Consider the following 11017-nt stretch of genomic DNA (forward strand, 5'->3'; position numbering starts at 1 on the left):
CATCACAGCCAAGACAGCTGTGGGATCGTACACTCTACAAGCTGCTTAGCAGAGACACTTCAGAGCAAGCTCTGAGCTTTATGCTTTGCCACCAAGTCCAAGGCCTCTGTGGCTTTCACATTCTACTGCAGGGTACAGGGCACTGTGGGTCTCTTTCCCACCAACTGTGAACTCCCAGGGGCACTCTGGAGGATGACAATGATCTCCTGTGGGAGCTCAGTGGGCCTCTGGGTTGGTGGCTATACTCTCTTCATCCTTGATCTTCTCCCATGTCTCCTACTTCAGTGCTAGCTCTGGACACTAACCTTTGTTCCGTATCACAACCTGAAAGTCCTTCCCATCTATACCTTGGGCAAGAATATTATCCCAGAGTGGCCTCTGCTATCCCAGCCTTCCTGCCCTTTCAAAACATACTTCCCACAGATGGCTGCCTCTTGAGCAACAATGACTTCATCTGAAAACCGAGCCAAGGCCTTGCCAGCATACAGGATTCTGACTACACAGGTGGCAGGCTAATTCCTGGCTAACCTGACAGGTCTTCCACAGCCCAAGCCAGACACATGCATGTCTGCTCTGCTTCTGGATTCACATAGGTCTGGGTCTTACCATGCTCTGCCCTCAGCTGGTGGCAAAGACAAACAAAAGCAAAGGCTAAGATCCTAGAATGTGACTGTTATTAAGTCCATTGCAAGTGAGAAAAGTAAGTCCCAGAGAGTCACCCAGCCAAGGTCAGGATGGACAGCAAGACATGACCAGATCTGACCACTTCAGGCCTTCATGGTATCAATCTCCCAAGTTCCCCAAAAGACATGGGATTAGAATCACATTTGCAGAACAACTAAGAACTCTAGACAATTCTATCCCCAATCTGAGGGTGCCCTGCAGAAAAAAGGCTTCCGGGGGATTTGGGGTTGAGTGAAGTTTAAAAGGCCTCGTTACCCTGGCTGGACTTTTTGGGAGGCACTGATGCTCCAATATATGGTTAAGGTTGGGCTGCTACTGCAGGCACTGCCTCATGGGCTAGTAGGCCTTTGGCAGGGCTGGTTCACAGAGCATGCTCAGAAATAGCTTTGGAAGTGATGGGGACTAACCCACAGAGGCCTTGCAGGAGGTCTAGAGATAATAATACATGCTAACCAAGCAACAAGACCAAGTTTCCTCTGTTTCTTAGAAACAGCGCACCAAGACAGGGTAGGTCCCACACACAACAGTTAAGTGGCATCAACTTTGAGGTGAAAGCTAAGTGCTTGGTTTGTTTGCTCTCCATGGCTTGTTTGGTTTAGTGCCCTGTTAGGTGGAGCTCGGGGTCTAGCGCTTTGGTAGGCAAACACAGCTGATGATCCCTATTCCCAGCCCTGGACCGTGTGAGCATTTTGATCAACATTTGAGCGTGTGCTTAAATCCTGATTCTTCCTTCTTACTCAGAAGACCTTTTGAAAGTTTAATGCAGAAAAGAACCCTCCTCATCCTCTTATCTGAGACCCTTCAGGTCACCTGCTAGGACACAGGATCAGTTGGTGAACTTCACAGAGTTTTTAGTTCTTAGGATTTTTATTCACTCTGAAATGACTTGTTTGGCCTCTGGATGTAGCTCAATGTAGCCTGGCATGTACAGAGACCAGGGTTTCATCTCCAGCGCCACATGAACCATAAGCCAGGTGTAGTGGGGCACATCTGTCAATCCCAGCACTTGGGGAGTGGAAATGCACTGAACCCCCCAAGCTACATAGCGAGCCTGAGACCAGCCTTGGGCATGTGACATTGTCTCAAAAAGTAAAATGAAATAATATTATTTGCTCTTTCATTCTGCCAGTTACAGCAGATGAGGAAAAAAAAAAAAAAAAAAAAGCAAAGCCAACAGTTTCTTCTGCCACACCAGGAATAGCCTACTCTAGAAGACTCATGATGTGCACAAACCTCATCCAGGCCACATGAGCAAGGCCAGGTATCTAAGCTGACATCCTTAGAGAGCAGGCGGGACACCAGAGACAGGCTTTCAGACCAGGAAGATTACAAGCAAAAGGATGCTGAGGTTCACTCGAACCTCATGAAGTCGATGCAGCCCAGCTTCCAGGTAGCATGCAGGTTGCTCAGGAGAGGCAGAGGGGGACGGGAGGGAAAGGGAGGGAGACAGGAATGAAACAACTTTGAGCTGCATTGTCTGGGTAAGGTGACCAAGCTCTAAAGTTGTTGCTTGAGAAACCGCCGAGGCCTGATCACTGTATCCCACAACCAGCCTGAGGCCCCGCCCTCCCAGGGACATGCAGCAGCACACTGAGCACGTGCACAGCAAGAAGACACAACCTACTCTTTAAACATTTCATCTTTTCCTTCAGACCTGAAACATAACATAAGATGGGGTTATTAACCGCAAAGACGCGCGAATCCAGAATGGGGAGAAGGGTGTGTTTCCATTTGCCGGTTAAGCCAGTAAATGGAGAAGCCTTTTAACGTTAACAGGGACATGTGTGCATGTGTGTGCCACTTACCCCAAATGATAGAATTGTAAATATGTATGCTCTCATTTTCATGTAGAGAGTTACGGTTAATTTTCTCTACAGATATGTAACTATTTAATTCTAGAGTTTTCAAAATGTCCAGGTTTTGGGGTGTATGTGTGTGTTACTTTTATATAATTCTGAGACAGTCTTATATAGCTTGGCCTGGCCTTGAACCCACTAAGTATCTTAGGGTGACCTTGACAGCCTGATCTTCCTGCCTCCACTTCCCCGGTGGTTACATGTGTACACCACCACAACTGGACTCGAAAGTCTCCAAGTCCTTGCTACACATTGAAAACTACAGCCCAAATGGCATGTGCACATTTAACAGCCAAACAACACTGGATGGTATCGGATTATGTGTCCATCAGCACCATTTAAACACTCGGGAGGAAGTGTTTAGTCTCCTGCTCTCTCTGGCTGGAGACAGTGCTCCACACATGCGGCCGCTTCTCACACCTTGTTGGGTAAAATAAAAATGATAAGTGGATGGAAATATACGAGAGTTTCTATAAATGGGACAGTAAGGGTTAACAGAGCTGGATATTCAGAGCTTCCACTGAGGCCACAGTGAGGGAAATGGCTCCTGAGAAAGAAGAACTGTGGTGGACCTACCTCCATTAGCCAGGAGGTTCTCGTGTACTTTTCCCTTGGAATCTTCCATGACTTCCACCACACTCTGCGCCATTCTCTTTATGAGGCTTTGGGGAGAGAAGAAAGAGCCAGTGAGGTGAGGAGCTGCTGGCAGGACCACTCCGCCCCTCCTGCTGGCAGAGAAAGGAGCCCTCACAGCCGCTGGGGGCAGCAATTTAGCAATCTGTAAGGAGAGACTTAAAACATTAAGAACCTTTGAACCAGTCATTCCACTTCTGGGAAACCATCTTGAGGAAACAGGAAAAAAAATACAGAAAAGCTTTCTGAATAAAAATATGTTCTTTGCGGCACAGTTGCTGACAATAAGAAATTGGAAGCAACCCGGAGGCTCAACAATAGAGAATTGTTTGAGGATGGTCTATCCAGCAGAGGGATTATTAGGCAGACATTGAAAATAAGATTTACAAAGAATTTTAAATACCGTGGAACAAGGCATGTATTATAATGTCCGATGGAAAAACACAAAACAGAAACTTAGACAGTAAGACACTCACTGGCTGTGCTATGGCAAATATTTCTACTTGATACTCCTTTTAAATTATAATCTGGTAGTCATTTTATAAAAAAGCCAAACCTTGAGCCTCCAGTAAACATACTAAAAGAACTCAAGCTATATACCAGATCACAGAGGGGGGATGCAATACATTCTCTTTCATTCTCTCTCCCTCTCACTCCTTTCCTTGCTCTCTTTCTGTCTCACCATACTCCAATTGATACAAGGTCTTCTGTACCCCAAGATGTCCCCCAGGTTACTATGTAGTTAAAAATGACCTTGAACTTCTGATCCTCCTGTCCTCACCTCCCTGGCCCTGGGAATGCAGCCATATACCCCTTGGCCTATTTTTTGTGGTGCTGGGGATTGAACCCAGGACCTTATACTCTACTGACTGAGTTATATCCCCAGCTCCAAGTCTTCAATCACTGGCAAGCACAAGTCCCACTGGCCACTCATAGTGTGGAACCTTGGGCCTGTCATAGGAACTGAGGCAGAGGAACACCTTGAAAGACCATGTTGTTGAGAGCAAGAAGGGAAAGAAGGTAGGCATGTCCCCTTGATCAAAGTAATGGAGTTGACAGCTGATAGAAACTGGAAGACACAAATATAACACAGTTTAACATGAACAACCACAGCACCTGCCTAACATGTGTGAGGCCCTGAGTTTGATCCTCAGCACTGCTTAAAAATATATAAAAAGCAGGGAGACAACTAAGTGAACAGGGCTAAGATACAGCTCAATTATTTGCCCAGCAGATACAAAGCTCTGGTTCAATCTCCAGCACGGTAAAGAATATGCAATGCTAGCACTCTGGATGGGAGTGGAGGCAGGAGGATCAAAAGTCCAAAGTCATCTCTGGCTACTTAGTAAAGTTGAGGCCAGCCTGAGATACAGAAGACCCAGTCTTAAAAATAAGTAAGCTTAGGCATGATGGTGTACCCTTTAATCCCAGCATTTGGGAGTCAGAGGCAGGGGAATTTTCGATTTGAGGCCTGCCTAGTCTGCACAGCAAGTTCCAGGCCAGCCAGGGATACACAGTGAGACCTTCCCTTAAAAAAATGCACATAGCTGGGCAGTGGTGGCGCATGCCTTTAATCCCAGCACTTGGGAGGCAGAGACAGGTGGATTTCTGAGTTCAAGGCCAGCCTGGTCTACAGAGTGAGTTCCAGGACAGCCAGGGCTACACAGAGAAACCCTGTCAAGAAAAACCAAAAAAAAAAAAAAAAAAAAAAAAAAAAAAAAAAAAAAAAAAAAAAAAGCACACACACACACACACACACACACATATATATGAACAACTATTGTTCTCCAAGCACAGGAAACACACAACACACCAGTTATGCTTTCTTCCAGAGTCTACCTCCCATGTGGGTCACGTGTGCTCAATGCTTCTCTTGATATGGACTCTTATCTGTAGATGTGAACGGGTATCTGATGTGTTAGAGTAGTGGCCCGTGTCTGAACACGGCACACTAGGCCCAAAATAGTTCCACTTATAGGAGGTTTATTGGGAGAGAGAGGAACAAGGTGGTGGAAAGAGAAAGGAGGAACAGGGAGGAGGGGCGTTCCTCTTATATATATGGATAATGACAGGGTCACAGGAAAATGCGGGAGGTGAGCCCAATGGATTCTGGAAATATGGTGGCTGTTGCCTTGGCAACAGGTCTGTGAAGCCCACCTATGTGATGTCACAGGTTTCGGAGGTCCTGATGCCAACAGTGTCAATTTTCCAATTTTCCTGTGATCATTGGTTTAGCCACACAAGACTTCTGGAAAATTGAGTATTAACCCACCTCTTAGATGAGGAAACTGAAACAATCCGCACCCCCTCAAGTGTCTGTAAGTAGGCTTTGAAGACAAGGCTCTTGGCCACTGTATCATGCTGCACTGTCAGACACTGTGGCCTGACCTGCATTTAAATGTCCATCAGTGTGCCTGCATCTCTTTAATTAGAGGTTAACAGTCTCACTTCAGACAGTACTGGCCACGAACCTAGCTAAGCTCTTCTCTGGGCCTTAGACTAGGGTGATATCAACAGTGTTAAAGGTTCTTTTCGGAGAAAAGGATGCGGTCCCAGGTGTTGCCGTGAGAGACCTAGAGATCTGCTCTGGGCTCCTGGCTGACTGCTCTGGGTTCTCTGCCCTCTGGCTCCCAAGTGGGTTCAGGAGATCAAAGGGAGACCTCATGTAGACTAGTCTGGTTCCCTCCGGCAGAGCTCTCAGCTCTTGCAGCCTCAGGGTTGTCTCAGCCCAGGTCCCTTCATTGTCCGGTAAGACTCTGCTACAGTCCCACACAACCCTGGGCCTCTTTGTCACAAGAAGACCTTCTTCAGTTACCCTAAAATGAGTGTACCTCCTGTCATCTGCTGGGACTCTGATTCAGTAAGAGATTTTATATACTAACTAATCAGTTCTTATGCACCTAGCACTATGTAGGTGCTGAGACTAAGCAAAGCCCCTGCTGTCACGAACTTCAGTTTCAGTGCTACTGAACGTTCCTTTCCTTTTTTTTCAAATCACCATAGTAACACATGCAAGTTGATCCTACTCCTGTAGCCACTGCAACCTGTCCAGTAATTACCTATTTACATGAAGGTGGTAAGACTCTGGGTGCTACCATATCACCTGGCTCGGCAGTTGCCCAGCAATGTCTGTTGGGTGAATAAACAAAACCAGCATGGCACAGCACCTCACCTGCCTGTGATTTTCTACTGTTCTCCATCTGAGCCCCTTCAAAGTGTCTCTCTGCAGTAAATGTGATCCCTCGGCACGTACTTGGGCTCTGGAACATCTTAGAATATCATGCTCCGATGAAGCTCAATTGCTAGAAAAGTCTCTTGTTCCACAGAACAAAAGCAACTTGCTGTGATCAGAAACTGCGGTTACCAGAGAATTACCACGTCACCTAACCAGAACGTTGTTCTTCTCAGCAAAAGGAATGTAAGGGTCTGGTGCCATTTTCAGAATTCCTTTTCTCCATTTACACTACATGTGTACATATCCCTTTCATGTCAGAAGTGAGCAGCTTCTGCATCTACAGTGTAGAATCCCATCACCCTGCTCTGCCACAAGGCATTCCATAATGCTAGATTGCTTCTTGTTTGAATTGATGTTGCAGTAATCCATACATTTTACCCTCTTGTACAGATGTGTGTGTATGTGTGTGTGAGAGGGGGGGGGAGGGAGAGGGAAAGGGGGGAAATGGGGTTCTAGAAGACAGAAACTACTGGGATTAAAAAAAAGAATGGTCATTTATAATGGCAAGTAAAGTCAGTCACCTTTAAATACAGCAAGCAAGTGTTCATTCCCCCAGCAATGCAGAAGACTGCCTATGTCCCTAAACCCTTGCCAACACCAGCCTTATGAATCCTTAGGAATCCTTTTAGTCTCTGCCCATCTGATAGCTGGAAACCTACAACTCATTGTCATCCCGATTTGCATATTTGTGATCATCAGGGAGGCTGCATAGCCCTCCCTCCTCAGGCCTGCTGAATACAGAAGGCTGCTTTCTTCTGGGAATCACAAGCTCAAATCCATCCCGATCTCTTGTTTTGTTTTCCTCTCTTGCTTCCTTCACTGATTTGTATGGGTCTCCATGTTTTGGAGACCTGATTCTGATGACAATATTCTCTACAATATCCAACTAAAATGAATATTAAAGGAAGGAGGTATGGCTCAGTGGCCAAAGTCATCTGCCACCAAGCATATAGATCAATTCCTGTGAGATCCATGTGATACAGGGAGAGAAACAATTCCTTTGAGTTTTCCTCTGGCCTCCACACATGAACTATGGCACCCACACATGTGTACACACACACACATAACACACATTATAAAATGTAATTAATTTTTTAAAAAAATGTAATGAGTACTAGCCCACATGGGAAGATGTAAAGATCATATTTTTAGTGAAAATTGACCGCAAAAAATATGTAATGATCTTACTTGGTTACATGAATATGCATATTTGTCAAAACTCACCAATCTGTTTACTAAAGACGTACACATTTCACTGTATATAACCCCTTCTCCTATGTGTGTATGAGTGCATGTGCGTGTGTGTGTGCATGTGCATGCATGTGAGCTGGCATGTGTGTGTATGCATGTATGTACACATGCTGTGCAGGCACATGTGTGTGCCTGTGTGTGCACATATACGCACATATGTGTGCATGTTTGTGAGCAGGCACATGTGAACATCTGGCCACATGTATAAAGGACAGAGGTCAACCTTGAGTATCTTCCTCAATCACTCTACACCTTAGTTTTTTAAGACAGTGTTTCTCATTGACCTTGGAGCTTGACTATTCATTGAGACTGGTTGACCAGTAAGCCCAAGATCCTCCAGTTTCTGTGCTACTCCTTGAAGTGTGATTGCAGGCTTGAACAACTTACCCATTCTGTGTGAGCAAAAGGAAAACCAAAATAATGGACAGTACTGTGGGGGTCTGTCTGTAGCCTCCACATGCACAGACACTGACACAGGAACTGCCCACACACATGCACCCATGAGCACGTGTGCGCGCGCACACACACACACACACACACAAAGCTGCAAACTTTTTTTTTTTTTTTTGGTTTTTCGAGACAGGGTTTCTCTGTATAGCCCTGGCTGTCCCGAAACTCACTCTGTAGACCAGGCTGGCCTCGAACTCAGAAATCCTCCTGCCTTTGCCTCCCAAGTGCTGGGATTAAAGGCATGCGCCACCACCGCCCAGCGGCTGCAAACATTTTTAAAAGAGATACAAATCTGTTTGAAAAGGAAAAGTAAAGGTTGACTGCTCTCAAATCATAAGACAGATTTTAAAACAGTGTATTAGAATGCAGTTTTCTCTAATTGTATTTTCAATATTTATTTTATCTTTGTTCAAGTATTTGTGTGGGTATCTATGCCTGTAAGAGTAGGTGCCCACAGAATCTAGACAGGAAGGTCGGATGCCCTAAAGTTGAAGTTATAGAGTTACAGTTGTGAGCTTCCTATGCGGGTACTGGAAACTGAACTCAAGGTCTCTGGAAGAGCAGGAAGTATCTTAACTACTGAGCCTACTTCCAGACCTTGGTTTAGTTGTTGTTTTGGTTTTTGAGACAGAGTTTCTCAGTGAAGCCCTGGCTATCCTGGAACTCTCTCTGTAGACCAGGCTGGCCTCAGAGTCAGAGATCTGTCTGCCTCTGCCTCTCGAGTGCTGGGATTGAAGGTGTTTGCTACCACGCTGGTTTATTTTAGTATTCTCATTTTCACTATATCATACACATGAACTGATTTGTAACAGGATGTTTGTTTTAATTGTTGAATGATAATGCTACCAATAAGAGTATACACACACACACACACACACACACACACACACACACACACACACATATACAAAAACTAGATCACGGCTCCCAAAGTAGCTTCCCCAGGGTTCAAGCATGGAACTGCAGCTTCTCCTCCCCAGGGGTACAAATGAACACAGCGTGGGAGAAATCTCAGCTCCCTAGCTTCTGTAACTACAAGCCAGAAAATTCCTGCTGCACAGCGACCTTGGGGCCCTCCCAGACCTGTCAGTACGTAGGAGGGCAGAGGTTGCAGCCACTGGATGAATCTGGAAGGGAAGGCTCACTTCTCAGTCACCTGAGTTACAGTTCCTAGGACCCAAGCACAGAGCAGATTCTTCCTAGGTGGCCTTAAGACCCAGTGGCCCCGAAGGATCTCTCTGTGCATATTTTATGGCAGCGTCCCATTGTGTGAGTGGCTCTGCCAGACAAGCCCTCATCTGGAACCCTGCCTGCCCCAGAAGCTGCAGCCCAGTCCTCCAGCCTTCAGGTAGGAAGTGTAAGCAGGGCTCAGTTGGTCAAGTGCTTGCAGAGATTCTCCAGAACCCAAGCTAAACATAAAATAAACTAGTGTGACAGTGCATGTTTATAATCAGTGCTGGGGAGGCAGAGGCGCAGGTTCCTCAGACATCCAGACAAGCAGCCTAAGATACCCAGTAAGACAGACCCAGGCCCCACTGAGAAACTCTGTCTCAGAAGAAAAATGTGTGTATCCCCTGAGGAAGGAACACCAGCTGAGGTTGTGCGCACGGGGAGGTGGGAAGGCTATTGGGAGGAACGGGGAGGGGACAGGGGAGAAGAAAAATCCTCTCTTCCCTGACTCATTTTGGAGAATTTTAGCATAGAAGGATAGAGTTGGTCTGAAATTGCCCAGAAGCCTGGAGAAGGGAAAACAGGTTACAGGACCTGAAGCTTCACAGGGCTTGAAGCACCAAGAACAAGTTCCACTTTGGGAGGCTTCTTTGGTCCACCAAAGGGACTCCTCAGAGCATCGCCTGAATCCTCACTGAACAAGACAAAGGCTGAAAGCTGAGGAAACTGAGGCAGAGGGCCAGGAAAACTGACCCCAAGTCACACACCCTGTCTTAAGCTCCATGTGTCTAGCACAGAGACAGGTCTCCCTCTGCTACAGGTGCTGAAGTGTCTCCAGGGCAACCAAAAGCTCCAAAGTCACCCTGTGCCCCATCGTTTCCAGTGTGTCCAGATGGGAAATACCATCCAGGAGAAGTGCCTGGCCCAAGAAGTGAGCCTAGAAACTTCCACAGAGGGTGTGATGTGTGACTCGCCCCAGTCTATGTCCCTCTGCTTCCATCTCTGCCAAAGGACAATGACCTACAGTCAACTGCAAAGCCGCCAGGAAGAGGTAGCAGAGAGTTTCTTCATATAAAAACAAAGGTCACATGAAGCTTCTAGAGGTTCCCTGCTCCAGGATGACACACCTTGCTTTAATTCCAACTGACTTACATCAAACACTGGAAGTTTAAGGAGCCATGCCTATGATCCTAGCTACTCAAGAGGCTCAGAGTAAAAAGATGGAAAACTCAAGGCCTGCCTGGACTGTGGAGTGAGGTGAAGGGCAGGAAGCCTGGACAACTTTGGGAGATTTTGTCTGGGGGAGAGGAGGAGGAAAAAGTCTGTGGACAGACCTCAGTGTTTGCCTGGTAAGCAAGCATGAAGCTGTAAGCTCAATTCCAGTCCACACACACACACACACACACACACACACACACAAAATAGTCTTTTCAGAGACCCCCCCATCCCATACACTGTAGAGCCACTCAACAAAATTGCCTTTGCCATGCAAAACAGATTTTTTTTTTTTTTTTTTTGGCATTCTAGAACTTGGATAACTATGGCTCAGCAGAGTAGGCTCTCCAGAGGTGGAAGAAGGAAGATCAAGAGTTTAAGGATCAAGAGTCCTTGGCTGTATAACAAGTTCAATGCCAGCCTGGGCTATATGAAACCTTGTCTCAAAAACTAAAGCCAGCCGGGCGGTGGTGGCGCACGCCTTTAATCCTAGCACTTGGGAGGCAGAGGCAGGCGGATTTCC

At 46.3% G+C, this 11017-nt stretch overlaps 1 protein-coding gene across 9 annotated transcripts in view; it reads right to left on the bottom strand.

The window, feature by feature from the left end:
* Atp6v1c2 (ATPase H+ transporting V1 subunit C2) overlaps positions 1–11017 on the bottom strand; it is a 62781-nt gene that overhangs the window by 20468 nt on the left and 31296 nt on the right. For 6 of the 9 annotated variants that reach the window (XM_031357391.1, XM_031357384.1, XM_031357392.1 and 3 more), the window contains exons 4-5: positions 3117–3202; positions 2309–2338 (exon numbers count right to left, since the gene is read on the bottom strand). In XM_031357391.1, the coding sequence (XP_031213251.1) occupies positions 2309–2338; positions 3117–3202 (116 nt within the window). The remainder of the gene's footprint in view (positions 1–2308; positions 2339–3116; positions 3203–11017) is intronic. The other 3 variants (XM_031357393.1, XM_031357388.1, XM_031357390.1) reach the window with 1 other exon arrangement.

Source organism: Mastomys coucha, unplaced genomic scaffold, assembly GCF_008632895.1.
Source record: "Mastomys coucha isolate ucsf_1 unplaced genomic scaffold, UCSF_Mcou_1 pScaffold6, whole genome shotgun sequence".
Taxonomy (NCBI): Eukaryota; Metazoa; Chordata; class Mammalia; order Rodentia; family Muridae; genus Mastomys; species Mastomys coucha.